The sequence below is a fragment of the Podarcis liolepis genome, assembly GCF_965112155.1.
Source record: "Podarcis liolepis genome assembly, chromosome: 1".
NCBI classification, from domain to species: domain Eukaryota; kingdom Metazoa; phylum Chordata; class Lepidosauria; order Squamata; family Lacertidae; genus Podarcis; species Podarcis liolepis.
In genome coordinates, this window is record NC_139554.1 from 22,401,520 (window position 1) to 22,422,419 (window position 20,900).

The following is a 20,900-nucleotide window of genomic DNA, read 5'->3' on the forward strand; positions in this document are numbered from 1 at the left end:
CATTTTTCTGTCTTCTGGAAAACACACACACCTTATTGGGGCACCGTTTTTACTGAATGCATAAACAAATGTGAGTGGGAGCTTGCTGTCAAGTGCTGTCCCACTCCAGCATATAACCAGGGATCTAAATGCTGAAAATGATTGGTAGAGGAGGCTCCCCGCTGCAGATTTTGCTTGTGGAGTGCTCTAAACACGGTAATTGTGATGCTTTGGAAGGGGTACAGTTTGTCAGCATGCACTGAGTCACTTGTTTCTTTATGCACAGAGAGAACTAATGCCTGAATAGGGCTATCGTCCTGCAGGTTTTCCTTGTTCAGTTGGAACAAGGAAAGGCCAGTGTTGGTTACCTATTGGCTAGCACCAGAGCTGTCATGGATACACCCAAGCCCTGGAATAGTCTTGCTACTGTTCTTCAAACATTTGTAAATTTGGGGAAGGGGAAATTTACGCATTTATGCATAAATGTTGCTTTAATTTAAAGTGAAAGGCAATCGCAGCCACCAGTGGGACAGGACCAAGGGTTAACATCTATACCTTTGGCAAGGGGAACAGCTAACTGAACAGCTGCTGCTGCTGTTCAGTAGATACATCTTTAACAGAAGTTGCAAAGAATTCTCGGACTGTCTGAGAATGTTCATGTTTGTGTGCACTTAGCAATGTCACGCTTAAAATAAGGCCCTGTCAGAAGGCAACCACCGGGCTTTTGTTGTATTACAGAAACAGGTGCTTTGCCCATCCTTGTATGAACAGAAAGAAGACATTCACGCTAGTGTTTTGTGTGCATATGGATTGACAGATTTCAGAGTGCACTTGGGCATAAATCCACAGCCCATTCAGCTTCGCCCCCCAGTTCTGAAAAGCCCTTCCTTCTAGAAATAAACGTATATAAAACCTAGCTCTTTCAGTGTGAATGTAATGCCATTGCCATGAGCGCTGCCATGCTCTCCCAGTAGTGTGCAAAATAAGTCAAGAGTAAAGAATTTCTCAGAATCTGCTGTAATGTTATAGCCTAATTTATGTAAATTATTCATGGCACTGAACTGTACTTTAAAGAAATCAGCCATTGGAGTTACATGGGGCTACGTTATCCATAGACCTGATTTATTATTATTGTCGTGGCTGACTGAAAACTACAAGAGTTTACCCCTCTGTTATTCCCCCCATGCACCCATCACACCCTGGTTGACACTTGATTTCAAAAGCATTCTTGTGTGATTGGGAAATGTTGTCAAGTGGTGGTGGATGCTGGCCATTTAATCAATAAAAACTACGTCTGTCATCCGTCTTGGTTGGTTTAATCATGAGTTTTAGTTCATTGGTTCTTAATTAAATCGATTTGCAGATTTAAAAAAAGCATGTTGCTAATAATGCCACGGTAATGGGTTTGATACCTATATGGGCACATTTTCCTGCATTGCAGGAGGTTGGGCTAGACGATTTGTAGGGTCCTTTCCATGATTCTATCATTCCACCTATCAAAAAAGCTTTATTTTTAATTAATCATGCATGTGTGCATCAGGCATCAGTTTAGACGCGACATTCCTAATTTCTTAAGAGAAGGAATTCTTCTGTTATTACTATGCTTTCAATCTGCAATTTTAACTACTTGTATTAAAAATATTAGGGGTATCTTAGTCAAGCAAAATGTTACTTCATTGGGCAGGTAAATAATTTAACCTCGCAGCTTTAATATTAAAACTCAGCTTTTATGAGGAGCTGTCGCTTTTTAAAAAAACATAATTTCTACATAACAACCTGTAGCACGACTTGAGCACTGCTATTTCAAAGCCGCTGAGTCTTTTCTTGCTGCTTTTTTAGCCCCTGTGATCAAAAGCACACGTTTGACCAACAATTCCTGTTCTTAGTAATATCCATATGAACTTTCCTTCTTTCACCCAGGGCTTGTGTCCAATACCTAGAGAGCATGGATCTAAGACGTTTCCCACTCGCCCAGCCCTTTCTAGTCATGAGTCTGAACAGTTTCCCCCCTTGCTCTGCTCCTTCTCCAGGGAAAACCCTTGCTAAATCGGAGCAAACATCAATCGGGAGAAGACCAAAATTGCCATTTGCTCCGACTGAGCGCTAAAGAGCAGTTTTCCCTGGGGGAGAGCAGCAAAAAGGTCATGCGCTAAAACTCTTCTGGACTGAACTGCTTCAGGCAGCAGGTTTGTAGGTACATAGAAAGCTGGATTATTAAGGGGCTGCCTAGGTGAAAATCCCTTTCGCTGCCACCTCCCTGCCTGCCTGGAAGCGTTCTGTTTTTTTATATGGCAGAGCAGTCAGTGAAGCAAACTCACCTGCCACCTAAATTGGAACAGTCCAGGAACAATAACATTGTTTTGTGGCACCTCAAACACTACTAAATATATAGGGGTGCAAGTTTTCTTAGGCTAGAGCCTGTGTTTGCTAGATACATCAGAGAGTCCCGTCCCTTGGATCTGCTGTTTTTTGTACACTGGGCTTAACAGCATAATTGACTTATGGATGACTTGAAAATCAAACTCTTGAGTGTTTATTAATTCAGTTTAATTCCTGCCTTTAAAAAAAAAAGGCGGCAAAAAGGCTTGTCTTAATTTCTAATGAGCAAAGCTAGTGAAATTTCTGTGTGTTGGTGTGTGTGTTGGGGAGAGGAATCCCGTCTTCCTTTTTAGCATTTCACGTTCCTCTTCCCCTGCTTGCACAGTAACTTCCTGATACAACATTTCAGGGTGTGAAGAGATTTGTGTAGTATCTGAACCTTGCAAATATGTAAGTATAAAATAGTGACTTCTATATTTGAGGCTGTATATGAATGATAAGAGGTCTTCATCTCTTTTGTAAAGAAAAGAAAAGTCTGCTGTAAAAATGAAAATCTATACTAGATGTATTTTAAAAATTATTTATTTCTTTAGATCCCTGCCTTCCTCAGTGTTTATAAACGTGGCTCAAGTGCACCCTTTTGAGTGAGATCCCCAATAAAGACCCCATTAAACTGGACTAATCTTTGCCAGTAATTGGGATTTCACATCTTTTGTTTGATGAATCAGGAATTGTGGGTTTTGGTTTTTTAAGGCATGCTTGACATTTAGTGTTCCCAGTTCAAAGCTCGCCTCATTCGGGGCCATCTTCCTCCTTCCAAGGTTGCAAAAGAACATTCACAATTCTCTGCCACTTTCTGTAGTGTTAGCAAGTGTGAGTGTTGTGATTGTTATGTTCCCATTCACAAAATTACTTTCATTAAAAACTAAATGGTTTTGTATTTAATTTGAATATGTATATATTATATATACATACATGCATACATACATGTTAGATAGATAGATAGATAGATAGATAGATAGATAGATAGATAGATTAGATATAAGAAAAACATCTGGGCTTCTTTAAAAACCAAAAATATTAGCTCCATGGCTTTTTTACATGTACTGCATGTCTGACATTCTTCTCAATAATAATATGGTGCTTCTCAACTCTTGCTTATGTTGTTGATTTCAATAGCAGTTTATCCCATTTTTGTCTTTATTTGCCAAACACCTGTGACAGATTTTTTTTTTTTTTAACGAGAGTAAAATGCACTTAAGTATCACCTGTTGTTTCTGTGTCTGCTTTGGGTACAACACTGTCCTTTTCCAAACACATTATTAAAATAAATGCCTTATTAAACCACCTTCTCCTGCACTCTTTTTAATGGTTCAAGATAGCTGGGTTGGGGTTCAGGACCTGGGTGAGATTTTATTCCATAAGACTGGTCTTTTTTTACAAAAGCACACAACAACTTTCATATCCAGATTTACAATCCCAGTGCAGTTTAAACTGAACATATCCTAACCTGCTGCTTTGTAGAGTTCCAGGTCCTGACTGGCCTGATATCCCATCCCAAAGAGCATTTCCTAGTAGGAGGACAAATCTTTCTTCCACTTGGGTAGCCCTTTCCTTTTGCCAGAGTCAGTTCATCACAAAGAGCTGGGCCTGTGTGGTGGAAGCGAAGCCTCTCCTCCTGACTCGCTCTCCAGCAACTGTGAACCGCCCTGAGACCACGGGGTATAGGGCGGTATATAAATTCAGTAAATAATAATAACATGAGGAGGCCATGGAGAGGCAACAAGATGCTCCCTTGCCGCCGCCTCAGGACGAGCTGGGTCATCCTTCTCCCCGACCTCAGCAGCAACACTGGCAGGGGAAATAGGGTCATTCTGGGATAAAACCAGAAGCCGGAATGGCAAGTCCAGTTTTCTCCCCATTTCTCCAACTGCACTTGGTGTGTGTGTGTGCATTTGCGCGCTAAAATAAACCTGCCTTGAACTGAGGATGAATGGCAATAGCACGGAGTACATTTGACATCAAATTTAATGGAAATGAACAGCACCCTTAACCACACCATGTACTGTGCCCGTGTCTTGTAGGCCCCACTCTTCATGAGAGAATGCTAAAAACTCTGCCCCCACGATGATGTGCAGATCATGTAATAAGCTGCACAGGATCTTGCCTTCCGAACGCAGCATACTTTTGTATTTTTATATTGTATTTCTTTTACAGTGGTACCTCGGGTTAAGTACTTAATTCATTCTGGAGGTCCGTTCTTAACCTGAAACTGTTCTTAACCTGAAGCACCACTTTAGCTAATGGGGCCTCCCGCTGCCGCTGTGCCGCTGGAGCCCGATTTCTGTTCTTATCCTGAAGCAAAGTTCTTAACCAGAAGCACTATTTCTGGGTTAGCGGAGCCTGTAACCTGAAGCGTATGTAACCTGAAGCGTATGTAACCCGAGGTACCACTGTAGTTATATTGTAAAAGAAATACAAGTAGAATATATTTCACTCAAGTTGCCCCCGCCCACCCCAGAGATCTACATACTTGAGAAGCGCTGCTCTGGGGGTTGTTAGGATGCAGCTGTGAGAGACGAAGGAAGGAGCCCAACGTTGTGTGTTTATTTTCGTCCTTAATTTTTATATAGAATATATTACAGTCAGAATTCTCGTCTTTGAATCAAAAGATTAACAAGTTATTGCAAGTTCTTTTATCCAGTAAAACCTAATGGTACAAGTTAAACATTCTAGAAAGCTGTCATGGCTTTTTCTTTTTTTAAAAAAGAAATGGACAAAAAGGAAAAGGAAAAAAGTAAGGTGGGAAATGACAAAACGATCCCTTTTAATCAACAGAAAATACATGAGTAAGCCATACTGCTTGTGATCCTGTAATCCAAAAGTTACAAGCCAGTGAAGCAAGCATGAAATCAAACAACAAGCAAATGTGAATGGAAAGCATGACTACCATAGAGAGAGAAATCGATGTTGTTGTTTTTTCTTCCTATGTAAAATGCACTTTCTCCATTATTATTACTTTCATCTTTTTAAAAAACAAAAACCACACACAGAGACATTAAATTGCAGTGTTTAAAGGGTGAGTTAAAATTTCTGGCTTCTTGCTCATGGCGTGTGTTATAAAAGTGTCAACCCCTTCGCAGGGCATGCAGCTTGTGGGCCACTTTCTCCAGCTCTGCTTCTATTGCTGCCAAACTCTCCAGTTCTTGGTCCTATAAAAGAAAAGAGGGGAAAGAGACCACATGAAGGGTTATTTCAGGGCTGGAAGAAATTGCTCCACAGCTGTGAAACTCTGCAGACAGAACTATCTGCTTTTAGAGTGGCTGTAAAGACTTTGGAAAAAATATAGAAGAATGTATTTTGCAATGGACTGCCCTTTTTTTGCTGGATTCTTGGGTTTTACATGCACTTATTGCACAAGTAGTTTGCTTGTTTTTACTAAGTCTGTATCCTTTTTATAAACCACTTTGTAACCATTTTAATTTTAATTAAATTAAACATTTTAACTTAATTATTAAAAATATTTGATTTAATATAATTTATTATAACAAATTAATACATTAATTTAATTTAAATACTTAAAATTTAAAAATTAATAAATGGGGGGGATGAACTGAAAGGCCTGTTGTTTGCTATATTCTGCATTAAATTAAATCTGGAATCAGCCATCAGCAGAACCAATAGTGCATGTCATTCTCGCCTATGTCGGATCTTTATCCTGCCTGATCCTATGAGCTACTGTGCCTGCACTTGATATAACAAGAATGGGGAACTTGCAACCTTCCAGGTGTTATTAGACTCCACCTCCCAATATTCCCAATCAGCATGGCCAATATTCAAGGATGATAGGAATTGTTATCCAACAGTATTGGAGGATCACACGTTCCCCATCCCTGAACAACAGGAATGGTATTATTTAAAAAACAACCCTAAAGGCTGTCATATGTCTCTGGATAATATCAGTGAGTTGGCTAGAAATATGTTAGCTGCTGAGGAACTCAACCCTGCCCATTTAATCAAAGTGCTTAGAATCTCCTGGAGAGCAGCCAGTTAATGTAACCGAAAGGAAGACTTTGTAGCATCACAGGAGACACTTTGTTTGTGGAACAAAATGGCCATTTTCTGTTCTTTTGCAAGAACATATGAAGAAGTGTGAATTTCAAAAAGTTAGCTGTGTAAGGTGAACTGCGCCAAATTTCTCCATCTCTGCTAAGTCTCTCTTCCAAATGTCCCGTGGTCCTGGTGAAAATCCAAACGCCTAGAGAGAAAACAGCCGCTGTCACATGCCGTGCATTAAGCACAATGAGTATTTTGACACCAAGGTCGCTCGCAGCATCTTACGGCACCAATTGCACCCCTAAGGTGGCTGAGAAGTTTACCCTGACAAAGAGATGTGTGCCATGTGGTCTCAGATGATTGTAAAACAGGAGAGAGCGCTGAAAACGATCAAGGGTTGCAAAATGTTTTGCCGTGAGTTGCAAGCCAGGTAACTGGTGTTAATGTATTTGTGTGTGTGTGTGTGTGTGTGTGTGTGTGTGTGTGTGTACACACGCTTCTCTTATGTGTTTGAACAATCTCACTGGTATCATATTTCTTTCTCCTCCTAACGAACATGGGCAGGTGTGCTGTTCTTTCCCCCCTCTCTCTCCCTTACTTTTTGCTGAGCTGGCGATGAGGGCTTTTGCTCTGCTACTGGCACCTGAGCAACCGTCGTCATGGTTTTCTGGTGGCCTCCCTGGTGTCTCATCAGTGTCTTGGCAATTCCCTGAAAACACAGTGATTTGTGTGTGTGTGTGTGTGTGAAAGGAACAAACTGAAATCCTGAACAACAAGGCAGTGTGGAGCTGCGGATCAGTCACGGGGAACTTTGAACCTTCCAGATGTTGATGAACAACAACTCACATCAGCCACAGCAAGCATGGAGTGAGGGGTGTTGCCATTTGGCAACATCTGGGGAGAGGCCAAAGATTCCCCACATCTGTAGATGGAAGAAAGGGAATAGCCTCTCAGTTTGGTGGCCAAGTAAGTTGACCTGTTTCTGCTGGCTATTAGGGATCCCAGTTATCAGACGCAAAGCAATACAAAGGAAGCTCAGGTACCTTCTTTGCAGAAGAGATTTTAGGGATACAGTTTGCCATGCAAGGATGAGATACACCAGTTGAGGCTCCTTCCTGCCACTCAATCAGGCTACAGTAGAGGCGGAAAGGGGCTCACAGGGCTTTTGCATGGGCTTAGCTAAGAGACCAGCAACTTTTGAGTCCTTCTCTCCTCAATCTCTTTTCAAAGATTTGGTCATTGAAAGCCAGTCATTGCAAGAATTCTCTAACAAGTGTTCCCATCCTCCCTTTCCTTTGGTAAAGGTGAAGGTAGAGGGACCCCTGACCATTAGGTCCAGTTGCGGGCGACTCTGGGGTTGCGGCGCTCATCTCGCTTTATTGGCCGAGGGAGCCGCCGTACAGCTTCCGGGTCATGTGGCCAGCATGACTAAGCCGCTTCTGGCGAACCAGAGCAGCGCACGGAAATACTGTTTACCTTCCCGCTGTTTATCTACTTTCAGTTTGACGTGCTTTCGAACTGCTAGCTTGGCAGGAGCAGGGACCGAGCAACGGGAGCTCACCCCGTCATGGGGATTCGAACCACCAACCTTCTGATCGGCAAGTCCTAGGCTCTGTGGTTTAACCCACAGCGCCACCCACGTTTCCTTTGGAGTCACGCTTTTTGGGTTGTAAAACTGAGTGCAGGGACTGTCTTATTGTTGGCATTTGTAAGCTACTCTGGCTGAAAAGCAGGGTAAAGATGCTTAAAATCAATTGATCAGTGTTGCACTTTCAGAAACCTCAATTCTGTACTGCTGAAGGTACAGGAGAACAGGCCCCCCCACTCAGTGGCGTAGCGTGGGTTGTCAGCACCCGGGGCAAGGCAAGTAATTTGCGCCCCCTAACCCGTGGATTTTAGCACCCGTGTGCGAGCGCGCCCCCCCCATGTTGCACCCGGTGCGGCCGGCACCCTTGGCACCCCCCACGCTACGCCACTGTTCCAACGTTCAGCTTCACTGGATGCCCACGAGTTATATTGTACAGAGAGAGGGATAAAAACTTTCCACTCTGTCCACTCTCTCCTTGCCATGCCTTAGTTTTGCAGGCTTCTCTCCTGTCGCCTCTTGCTTGCCTTTTCTCTAAACTAAAAACAAACCCAATGCTGCCGCCTTTCCTCAGGGCACCAGCTCCATCCCCTTGCTTAGATTCCCTCTACCAAAGCTAAAAGCAGCCTGAAGTTCCTCCTGATCGTGAATGGGAAACAGCTGGCGAAGCCGGCGGCCTGCCAGGGAAGGGATCTCTTCCTAATCTGCTCCACGGAGCCCGTTCCTTGCAAGCGCTCCGTGTCCCTCGGATGGCGAGCGCCTTTGGAAACGCGGAGCAGGTGCTTGCCGGCGAGCAGCCCCCCCCCCGCCCCTTCCCAAGCTAATCCTTTTAAAACCGAAAGCCCCTTAACCCGCTGGCGAGAGGCTTAGCCGGGCCTCGCCCGCCCACCGGCTTCCTCTCGGAGGTTTTTGGGGTGCGCAGGGCGTGGTGAGGCCCGGCGGCGCGTCGGGGTGCGGAGGCTGCCCGTGCCGGCTGGGCGTCGGTGGCGGCGTCGGCGCTGCTGCAGCGGCTGCTCCTCCTGCGAGCAGTGAGTGGAGCGCAGCCGCAGTGGCGGCGGCGGGCGCGCGCACGCTAGGGCGCAAGGCTGGCGGTGGCTGCGGGGAGCCCGGCGGAGGAAGAAACTTGTCCCTTCCCTCTGGACTCGCGCCCCCCCAGATGTTGCGCCCGGTGCGGCTGGCACCCTTGGCACCCCCCACGCTACGCCACTGCCCCCACTTCTACTAGGGATGCAGCTCTGACCAAAGGGAGACGGTTTGGGAAATAGGGAGTTTGAGGAAGGCACCTCCAGAGTCAGGGGCAATGTGCCTCTCAGTACCAGTTGCTGGGGATCACATGTGCTTCAGGTCCTGTTTGTTGGCTTCCCATAGGTAACTGGTTGGCTACTTTGAGAACTAAATAAGCCTTTGGCCTAATCCAGCTGGCCCTTATGTTCTTGCTCTGGCAGGCTTTTGTGCCTGCTAGGTATCTACTTCAAAGATGAAGTATTTCTGCTGTTGCAATTTTTTATGTTTCGTATATCTTTAAAGATAAATATATCTTTAACTGTACTTTATGACATAATGATTTTAAATGGCGAGGTCCGCCTTCCAGGGTAGCTCATAGGCACTAAAAGCCCTAGGTAGAAATGCATATGAATCTTTGTAAATAAAGTAAGAGCTGCCATGAGTCTCCCAGAAAGTGTCTTCTCCAAAGGAAGCCCAGACCCAAGTAGCACTGCCCCTGGAGTGTGGGACAAAATAGCTATTGTAAGAAGCAATTTCCTAAGCCAGAAAACTCACTCCATCCTCTTCTAGAACTCAACACACCCAGGCAGCATATACACAAACATCCTGGCAACTGTAGTTTACTCCCCCCCCCCCAAAGCTATAATTCCCAGCACCCTTAAACGACACTTCCCAGGATTCTTTGGGGCAAGCCATGTGCTTCAGTCACATGGTGTGTATGCAGCCCTATTCTCAGACTGGTCATTGCAGATAGGGGAGTCTTACCTCTGTTCTCCTGTTAGCGCTTCCTTCTTCATCCTTCTTTTCCTCAGGCAGAGCAGCAAGTGGGAAGGCTCCTTCGCTGCTCTCCTCTTTGGAATGATGCTTCTGCGCTCTCCTCATGTCCTCTTCAGAGGTACGGAAGTCCTGCTTGCGGGATCTGAGAGCCAGTTTCATGGACCTGTCTGGGTCTTCGTTGCTCTCGCTTTCCTCCGCCCTCTTTGTAGTGCTCAGTTGTTTAGCCAGCTCGTCCATTTTGTTCCATCTCTTGGCATCTTCTAAACCTTTGGAGGGGTCCTCTTCCACTTCCTCACTTTCAGTATCCCTGGCGTGGGAGGTGTCCTCATCCTGCATTCTTTCATCTCGAGACGTGTGATGCCTTCCTCCCTTTGTACTACGGAATTTCTCTTGTTCTTCTGAAGGCTGTCCATCCCGATCAAACTCTTTAGCATCTTGGTTATCTAAGAGGAAATTGAACAAAATGAACATAGTTTAATGGTTTGCTTTGGCTAAATAAAATGCAGGTCATACATAGGAGTATAAAGCAATAGACGCCTACTGGCCATGGTGACTATACTGATCATGGAGCCTCCCTAAACACCTTTCTGAAGGTTGTGTGTTGGCCTTCATCTCCTTCATTTCCATGTCTAGCAGGTAGGAAAAGGATGGAGCTCTGCCCCGTTTCACACGCCTGAAAGGAATGGGTTGAGAGCGGATATAGACCTAGAGCAGAGAGCACAAACAGCCCAGCTCTTCCATTCAAATCCCCTCCATTACTTGAATGTTTGGGTGATTTACTTGAAAGATTTAATGGTGTTTCCTTCCAGTTATGTGCACTTAGGATTGAAGAACAGGGGAACAGTTCCTTGCCGCTGCTAGAAGCGTCCAAACATATAGGGCATTATCCAACCAACTCATTCTGTCATTGCAAGGATTTCAGCTCATGCAATGGAACTTTCCGCCCTTCCTCTCTCCACACTCTCCCCAGATCTACTCTTGGGGGGGTTGGGGAAAGCCCCAGGATAGATAGAGCATGGAGAGAGGGAGATGGGGGAGGTCCCATGGCACGAGCAGAAATCCTTGCCCTAATGAAACAAGTTAACTTGGGTACTGCCCATCAGTAAAATAGATCATCCAAGTATTGAAGCTCAGAGTGGTGATGTTGACTGCAACATCAGATAGTAAGTCAAATGAGGGGACATGGGTTTAAGCTGATAAACATACCATCTTCCCTTTGATCATCCCTGTCATCTGAGCTGGTAGGACGTTCCTCTTCAGAGGCCTCTCTTTCTTCTTCTTCATCCTCTTCTTCCCCATCCTTCTCTTCCTCCTCCTCTTCCTCCTCTTCCTCCTCAGCCTGGTCTCTGACACTGTCCTCTCCTTCCTCTTCGCTTTCCTCCTGGCTGTTTTTGGAAATGTGCCCCTTTTCCTCCCCCATCACCTCATCGTCTTCCTTTCTCTCTTCCTCTTCTTCACCCTCTTGGCGTCTCTGCTGAGGGGCCTCATCGTCTTGGGCCTCATCGTGGATGTGATTGTCTACTGTGTTGTCCCAGGGCAGTCCTTCCGTCTCGCCAACCTCGTTGCTGTCAAATCCTGCCACGTTCTCCTTTTGCTCTTCAGAGTCAACATCTCTAGCCCTCGTCTCCCTTTCTTCTACGCTGTTCCTCTCATCTTCTTTTGAAACATCCCTTTCGCTGTTCTTCTGACTTCTCTCTGCCTCCAGCTCGGCAAAGGAGGCCGTGGGCTCCTCATCAGGGGTCCCCTCTGACAGATCTGAGAGGCGAAATGGTAGAGTTAAGCGGGAATTGGGCTGTGCTACAAAATGCACAGTAGAAACCGGCCCCAATTCATAACCAAACCCTTGAATGTTTCATGTGAGTCAAGCAGTTGCACTTACTTTACTGAGGCAAAGGGTCTTTCCCCAAAACGTGGAACAGTGTTGTTGGTTTTTTTGCCAATTAATTTTAATTGAGTTTCAAAAAAATTAACAAATTAACAACAAATCAATTCAAATTTAAAACAATTTTAAAAGTTGACTTCCCACCCCTTTTCCATACGTTTCTTTTCTCTCCTTTGCTGCTCACAATAAAATACTTTCCCCCCTAATTTCTATAGCTTTTCCATCCTTTCTCAATTTCCACTGGTTGTGCATGCAGTTCCTGCCTAGACTTTTGTTTAACTATAACTTTATCCAAGTTGCTCAAGTAGAGTTATTCTTTCTTTATCTATCCATATAAATCATTGATCATAATTTTAAATCGTATTTCCTCTGATACAACTCATTCATCTTGCCTTTTTGCATTAACAATAACAATTATACAATATCTTTTAACCTTAGCATTCTATTCAGACTTCATAATCCTCACCAACTCCCAGGAAGTCTCCTGATCTACCTTGTTATGCAATTTCCTTTGAACAAAACAAACCTTGAACAAAACAAACCTTCAAACACAGGGGCCAAATGTGGACATCCAAGTCTCTCTAACTGGCCCTTTGAGTTCTCCCCAGGCCACACCCCTACTTGCACTGGTGTGCTTATGGACTGCTAGGTTGGCAGGAGCTGGGACACAGCAACGGGAGCTCACTCCATTGCGCGGATTTAAACCATCAACCTTCTGATCAGCAAGCCCAAGAGGCTCAGTGGTTTAGACCACAGCGCCACCCGCGTCCCTGACCTCTTTCCATGTTCCTGTTGCTTTGGCTTTCAAGGACCTCAGAAAGCTCATCTTCAAAGCCGCTGCTTTTCTTCTGCTGCTCTGTCCTTTCACTTGCTCCTGTTTTTTGCAACACAGAAGTTTTGATGAAGGGGAGATGGGGACAGGAAAGAGAGAGAGAAGGAAATCAACACTTGGCATCTCTCCTCTTTTAAAATACAAACTATCTCAAGTACATTCATTCTCCTCACAACAACATGGGGAAAACCTGTTGTCTAAAAGCATCCCCCCCCCCACCCCGGAACAAAATGCATGTTATGTTAATCATAGAACTGTAGCATTGGAAGGGATTCCGAGGGTCATCTAGTCCAACCCCCCTGACTTAGGAATCTTTTGGTTAGCCAGTGGGCATCTTTTCCCCCCTTTCAAAATAGCAGCCATGGTGGGTGAGGTGGATTGGGAGGATATTTAACCATTCCCCTCCTTGCAGTCACACACACAGCATGGCTCTGAAGCTGCTATTTGCACCAGGAGGCAAATAGCAATAGCAGCTTCAAATAGCAGTGGGATGGGGAACAGACTTCCATTGGGGCTGCGATGCTCCCACCCATGGCAGCTAGTGTGTGTGTGTGCTTGTGTGTGTGTGTAAAGGTAAAAAGGTAAAGGACCCCTGGACAGTTAAGTCTAGACAAAGGCAACTATGGGGTTGCAGTGATAATCTCGCTTTCAGGCCGAGGGAGCCGGCATTTGTCCACAGACAGCTTTCTGGGTCATGTGGCCAGGATGACAAAACTGCTTCTGGTGCAATGGAACACTGTGTCGTAAGCCAGAGCACACGGAAACGCCATTTACCTTCCCCCCACAGCGGTAACTATTTATCTACTTGCACTGGCGTGCTTTCGAACTGCTAGATTGGCAGAAGCTGGGACAGAGCAATGGGAGCTCACTCCATTGCAGGGATTCAAACTGCCGACCTTCTGATAGGCAAGTCCAAGAGGCTCAGTGGTTTAGACCACAGTACCACCTGCTTTGCATATTTTATAACATAAGAAGAGCCTGCTGACTCAGCCCAGCGGCCTATCTAGTCCAGCATCCCAGGTCTCAGCTACATTGGCAAAGAAAAAGGGCTTTATATGTGTTGTTTATGCATTCTAACACTGTGACACCAGATGGCGCTGTGGGGTTCCATTTTTGCTAACCCGTTTCTCATGCAAAGCTTGCAAGGTAGACCTGAGCACAACACAAATGCAACAGGCTTTCATTGACTGTCTAGGGTAGCCTTTGCAACATGCTAAGGGCTACAAATCAGGAAGCCCTGGGCTGAAATGTGCCTTCTGCAGAACAGCTAGCTGAGAAAGCTTTTTTATGCCATTGGGAGCATAGCCATTCTTGCAAAGGCTGTCTGTAGAGAGAACTGTGTGTACTCCTCACACAAAACTGACCAATAGCCCTAACTCCAGGGCAATCTAAACCCTGCGTCAAATAATGTGAAATGCTGCGATATCAATAGATAATGCAACTCCCTTATTCTGCATAATTTACTCTTTCTCGCTTTTTCTTAATTATTTCCATTTGGGTAAAATACAAGAAGCTGTGCGTGCCTCTTAAGGGAAAGACTGGGCACTCCCCATGATTCCAGCTAAACTGTACCTTGGACTGCAATCTCCTGAAGCTCCTTTAGTAAGTTTTGATGGCGAAGAATGGAAAGGATTCTTTCATCTGCAAAGAAGAAGAAGCTTGTCAGGGAAGCCTGCCAAAGCCAAGGTGAGCTGGCATACTCATCATAGCTCCATTAGCACACGGGCTGGTTGAGGTTATCTTTTTGGGTTTGTTTTAAAAATAATAATCCATTATGGCAGCCCATTAAAAAAGAACACACAATTTAGTTTTATAATATTAACACATTGGACTTTTCACTAGTAAGGGAGAAAATGACGCTGTACCTCCTTGAAGAGTTTCTAGGCATTCCTGGCTGATTGGGAGTGGATTTGGCTTTGACACTATGTCAGAAATGACCTCGACGATGCAGTTCATCACCTGGAGAAACACAAATATATTGGTTTACATCCCATCCTTCTGCCAATGAACTCAGGACGCTCTGGACGTGGTTCTCCTTCCCTCCCCCCATTTCATCTTCACAGAGAGGTTCATGGCTGAGTGGGGATATGAACCCAGGTCTCCTCAGCACTAATACAACACTCCAACTATGCATAGGGACCTTGTGATGTCCCTCTGGATCTTGTTGGACTCCAACTCCCATCAGCCCCATGCAGCATGGCCAATGGTGAGGGATGATGGGAACTGTAGTTCAACAACATCTGGAGGGCTGCAGGTATATGGAACAGGGAAACTTGTATGGTTCCACATGTAGTCCGGCTGCATACACATGACATTGTATTCTACAGTCAACACATGCTGAGATCTTGTTTCTTTTCTTTTTTTATATAATTTTTATAAAATTTTCTGTTTTACAATTTAAAATACTCATTTTGACATCCTTAAGATATCAATGACTTCCCTTCTTCTCTTTCATTCTACATATCACAAATCCCTGCATACTTTACACAAACGATACCATTCACTATTCCATTATTACACCCATCGTAACTTATTTACGCTGTTGAATTTATCTTAATGCTGCCAGCGTTTTCAGCTGTACACAGTTACTTCCCATATATTCAATAAACTTTTTCAAATCTTCTCTAAACGTATGTTCTTCTTTTTCTCTTATTCTATATGTTAAGTCTGCAAGCTGTGCGTATTCTGTCAACTTAAGCTGCCACTCTTCTCTGAGACCTTGTTTCTTTTACCCAGTCCACACACAATCTGGACCTAAAGCACATTTTGTGTCCCTGAAAAGCATTTCCCCCACAAACTAGTTTCAGTCTGAAAATCAAAGCTTGGTGCCTATTGGCTCTGCATGACACCCACCCACCCACCCACACCCACCCACACACCCACCCACACTGCCAGTGTGTCCATTTGAAACCAGATGGAGCTAGTCTCAGCAATGGCGTGGGTGGGTGCACCCATGCCTGCACAATGATGTTGTGGATGGCTGTGCACTAAGATCTAGTCCCAGACTTACGTACTGGCTGAGCAGGCTGCAGCCCAGGGCCTGATAAATGAGCAGGCCCTTAACCTCTTGCCAAAAAATAAAAATTAAACAGGCAGATTTTACTATCTAGACCAGGGGTCGGCAAGGTTTACCTCGCCTAGGCTGGTTCACTCCAGCAGAGATCCCTCTGTGGGCTGGATCGTGTGTGTGCCTGAGCGCATGCGCTCATGATTTCCAGCATCTGTGTCTGTGCAGGCGCAATTTCCGGTGCTGTGGAAGCGAGTCCCTGCACTGCGCCAGTTTAGCGCAGCGCACGGGGACTCGCCAAACGGGCGGCTTGGTTCAGGGACAGCTTGTGGGCTGGTTAAATGACCCCCTTGGGCTGCTTGTGGCCCATGGGCCTTTGGTTGCATACCCGTGATCTAGACCCAGTTGCTTAGTAATAGTAAAGAAGAGAACTAAGTTTTGTTTTTTTGTGGTCAGATGCTATTAAGTTTAGGCCCCCCAAGTTTGCATAGCCTCAGGGACTCCAGTTGCTTAATTCGGGCCTGCGAAGATTGTAATTTCCATTTCCTTCTTCATTCGCCATGGGCACATGCAGGGTGAGAAAGGCAGGAATAACCTAATGAAGGGGAAATCCTTGAGCCGACAGAATGCTTACATACCACTGCTTTGGACCCAACCCCCTAGTAGCAGCCTAAGCTTCTGCTAGCATCACTTAGCAAGATAACCAAGCCTTAATAATAATAAAGCAATAAATGTCAACATTGTACTCTGCCTTTCAATGCAAAAGAGTCACACTGATGGGAGTCCAAAACTGCCCACGGGCACCAGGTTCGGGAAGATGGGCTAAAAGATGGGCTAAAAGGACTTTATCCTGTCCTTGCTGAGCACCACATATCACAATTTATCAATCATGCACAAGAGGGATTAATAGCACTGCAGTATTTACGCCCTGTTTTTTAAGTCTATGCAGAGGAGCATTTCTCAATTTAGGCTGCCAGCCTATACAGATTTACTTGAGAATAGGACCCATTGAGCTCAATGGCACTACTCCCAAGTATATTGGCATAGGATTACATTCCTAATCATATACAATAAGCAATAATTCACATTGACTCTCATATAAACAGCAGGGTGTGTTTGTGATATTGGTGTTAGCTTAAAGTTATTGCAAAGCAACCTTCTTTTCTAGAAGCAGAACACTTTTAAAAACTCATCAACAGCAGGGTGTTCCAAATTTAAACCTCCCACAAGCTGCTGCAACACAAAACTAGACAATCACAGCTGCCCTTTAAATCTAAATGTGTGGGCAGTTGAGTCCCAGTTGCCAATAACTTCCCTTCATCAAGCCTTGTCCAAATGTTTGTGGTTTGTAAGTGACTAACCCTTAACATCCCCGTAGAAAATTGCTTTCCCCATAATGACATTTCAGATGAAAAGGAATTTGGAAATATAACCACATGGGAAGGAACCCTTTTGCTCTCATGGTCTTCCAGCTTTCGAACCTAGTGCTCACTTAACACACACACACACACACACCCATCTTTCACAACAACCTGTGCCTCTTTTAAAACAACCCATAAATAAAAGAAATTGTTGTTTGACTTCAGCATTGGTGAGCCCCAGGCAGCATAGTCAATGGTCAGGGACAATGAGAGTTGCAGCCCAAAAACATCTGGAGGACCACAAGTTCCCCATCCCTGTTTTATTGGATTTTACTGGCATTTGCCTTTATTGCGTTAGGTGCTGTTTTAGTTCTTTATATTGTTTTGTATATCCTTCTGCAGAACAGCTGCTGACCTGATGTCAGGGACTGGCAGGACACTGAGGGGTAGTGGCTTGATTCTGAGGAGTGGGCACCAGGGGAAGGGAGGTTGGAGACCAACTTGAAGAAGGGATCAATGATCTGGGGAAGCCTGTAGCAGCCAGGAGTTAAGAGTCAGAGGCAGGAGAAGCTGCAGGATTGCAAAGTGAAGCACAGGTGGAGGGAGGGAGAGGTCAAGCTAGGGTAGAGCCCAGGGCTTCCATACTTCCTCCTTCTGCTTCTACCTCTCTTGCTCCACAGTCTCCCAGAACCAGAAGAGAGAGGTGCAGAAGGTTCCCTGCAGGCAGAGTCTTCACTTGCTTGCGTGGAGCTCAGATCAGGGAGATACTTAAGCCAAGGCCAGGGGCCTCTCTGTTGTGGCAGCTGCCTCATCGGGTGCATATCTACGAGTGGCTGAGAGACGAAGGACTGATGGACCTGCCTTTCCCTAACTTGTAAGTGTGCTTTTGACAATGAAGAGTTAATTCCGCACTCTGGGCCTGCTAGCGCTGTGACAGCCTGCAATCCTATGGCTCCCTGGGATGCATCTCATGGTGGGAAGGGCCAGGGGAAGACGTGGATCCAAAGGATCCATAGCCATCTCTGACCCCTGAGCTGCTCCCAAACCAGGGAGAAAAACACATCAGCCCAGGAGCATGGGATAAGGAGAAAGAGACCACTTTGGATCTCATCCTCTTCCAAACCTTAGACTTGCCTCCTCCTCCCAGTTGCAGCACTGCCACCAGCCCCCATGCAGTGTGGATGTTTTATTCATTGATAAATAATGTGCACTTCATTACATCATTTGCTCAAGGTTGCTTTTACAGCCGTTAAAATAGATTTGTAAAAAATAAAAATAAATTCACAGTTCATTAAAAAAACCCAACGCACCACATAAGCAATTTCAAGCAGCAGCAGATAGATTAATGACAGCACCATTGTTCTCCAAAGCCATTAGCAAAGAAAAAGAAAAGGTGTGTGCTTTATACTTCTTCCTGAAGCCAAATGGGAAGTTTCACTGATCTGTTGGGTACTAATTCTGTAGTCTTACTGCACAACAGGCCATGCTCCAACCCATGGGCTGATCTTATCTCCCTGATAAAGGTAACCCAGAGCATGATCATAGAAACATAGAATTGTAGATTTGGAAGGGACCACTAGGATCATCTAGTCCAACCCCCTTAAACACAAGAATCTTTTGCCCAACATGGTCCTGAATCCACAACCCTAAGATTAAGAGCTTCATGCTCTACCCACTGAGCTTTCCCAGTATCAATAAAGGGGGACACATAACAAATATGTTCTTCATTCTTGTTTTGCACATTTCACATGGCACTGCATATCATATTATTCTAGTAGTTCTTTCTAAAGACCAATGCTTTGATTTTACATTCTTCAGAGTTTTTAAAGACTAACTAATTTATTGATGCATAAGCTTTCATAGGCATCACATCCCACAGACAAACAATGAACCCCCTTCTTCCAGGTTAAAGAGCACAACAAATGTTGGAGAAAACATAGTCTCAGGGCCAAGAGCGACTTGCCTGCTGGAAGACTTGCTCTAGTTGAGGGGAAGAATGTCAATCCTGCATGCAAATATTCTAATTTGGGGCACCATTTTGGAATTCTGCTATGTGACAAATTGCTGTGCACTTTGGGTTAGCAACTGTTGGTCCTTGAGTCAATTCCAGCTCTCAAGGCTCCCCCTCCCACAGTGATGAGGGAATCTGTGGTCCTTCAGATGTTGTTAGACTACAAGTCCCATCATCCCTGACCATTGGTCATGCTGGCTAAGGCTGATGGGAGTCCAGCAACATCTGGAGAACCAGAGGTTGCCCTACCGCTGCTCAACCAGTTGCTAAAGGCAAGACAGCTGTGCAGAGGGACTCCCACAATTGGATCTAGACCAAATTAGTCCCACTGAAATCAATTGGGCTTATGTGAATAATGACTTACTCAAATCACACTGATTTCAGTGGGATTCAAGTGTGACTTCGTCTGGATCCAATGCACTGTGGAGAGAGGATTTCTGACACATTAGTCCCACTCCTGCTAGATGCGGGGAATATCTGGATCATTTGCAGCAGCTTGGGGGTGAGGTGTCCAACAAGAACAGGAAAGGGACAGGTATGATGAGCTACATCTGCAATATCTTTTGTCACTCTGAGAAGACCAGAGGTCCTTGACTGCTCTGGCTGGGAATGTGACAAGCCTTTATTTGCTAACGACACATTAGGATGACACATGGCACAACTGCACATAAAACCATGGATGTGTGTGTGTGTGTACTGATCTACTGATTTGTGACATATTTTATGCTTATTTTATCAATGACATTTTATTGTTGGTTTTATGCTGTTCACTACCCTGCAATTTCCCCCTTAATGTTGGTGCTATAAAATGTTCACCGACACACAAAAGATAATGCATTTGTGTTCCTATATGGGCAGGTATGTGAGCATTATGCACACGTTTGAAGAAGTGGGTGTTTGAAAGATGTGTTTTCATAGCAGTGCTTTATTTATTCACATTTATCACTGGCCTTTCTGCAAGCGCCTGAGGTTTTACATAAGGAACAAAACAATAATAGAACTAATTAAAAATATTAAAATGGCATACACCCCTCAGCACTTAGTCATAGCAAGCATAAGCAAGCAAAAGAAGAAAAATGAGCAGTGTTAACTGTTAAAAGAATGGGAAAACAGAAAGGTTTCAGCCTTTGCATAAAGGAAAACCATCCTTGAGCCTGCTAAGCCTAATTGGGGATTTTATTTCACAGTCGAGGGGCCACCACTTAGAAAGCCCAGCCTAATTGTGGGCTGGGAGGAAATAGCATCTGGAGGATGGACTCCTCAGGGGACCTTAAAACACAAAAAATGTTGCCTGTACTTAAACCCTATAGGACTGAGATAGGGGAACCTTTCTTCCAAGTGCTGTTGGACTTTTGACTATTATCAGCCAACAGCCAGCCTGGTCAATATTCAGGGATGATGGAGGCAACATATGGAAGGCCAAAGGTTAACCACCCCTGCTATAGGTCTTAATGGGCAACAACTCGGCAGTTAATGTGTCGGTGACTCTGCAAGGGCCACTGAATAAAGGAATGGATAATTTCAGCTGAAGTGAGGCTGAATAGATATTTTTTTTAAGGCTGTGCTGTTTTTTAAGGCTCTGACCGAATTGCTTTTCAGCTATGCAGGAGATTTGAGGGTCAGGGAATAATGGATTTTACGGGAGACCTGCTTCCTAGTTCACCCATTAGATGTATAGTGGGAAGGATGTGCTTATTGTGGGCATCCTGGGGGCATCTGGTTGGCCCCTGTGGGAGAGGATGCTGGCCTAGATAGTCCTATGGTTTGATCCTGCGGGTTCCTTTTTATGGCCCTATGGGGCTCGGCCTAGAAACATGTTGTGGATGCTAGAGCTCAACCCTGAAATAGATAAAAGCCATAAAACGAT

The 20,900-nt window shown here is 44.8% G+C and overlaps 2 protein-coding genes across 3 annotated transcripts in view; both read right to left on the minus strand.

Moving 5' to 3' along the window:
* Window positions 1–20,900, minus strand: part of LOC310706715 (endogenous retrovirus group 3 member 1 Env polyprotein-like) — an 874,531-nt gene that overhangs the window by 665,257 nt on the left and 188,374 nt on the right. The window lies entirely within an intron of this gene.
* The window catches only part of CHGA (chromogranin A), a 33,256-nt gene continuing 12,752 nt past the window's right edge, over window positions 397–20,900 (minus strand). Inside the window, exons 3-9 of one of the 2 annotated variants that reach the window (XR_014525901.1) lie at window positions 14,520–14,613; window positions 14,227–14,295; window positions 12,598–12,696; window positions 11,147–11,695; window positions 9,929–10,383; window positions 4,750–5,510; window positions 397–4,506 (exon numbers count right to left, since the gene is read on the minus strand). Coding sequence is in view for 1 of the 2 variants with exons in the window: in XM_083502464.1 (XP_083358590.1) it covers window positions 5,427–5,510; window positions 6,953–7,063; window positions 9,929–10,383; window positions 11,147–11,695; window positions 12,598–12,696; window positions 14,227–14,295; window positions 14,520–14,613 (1,461 nt within the window). In the remaining variant the exon portion in view is untranslated. Of the gene's footprint in view, window positions 4,507–4,749; window positions 5,511–6,952; window positions 7,064–9,928; window positions 10,384–11,146; window positions 11,696–12,597; window positions 12,697–14,226; window positions 14,296–14,519; window positions 14,614–20,900 lie in introns of those variants that run through there. The other variant, XM_083502464.1, reaches the window with a different exon arrangement.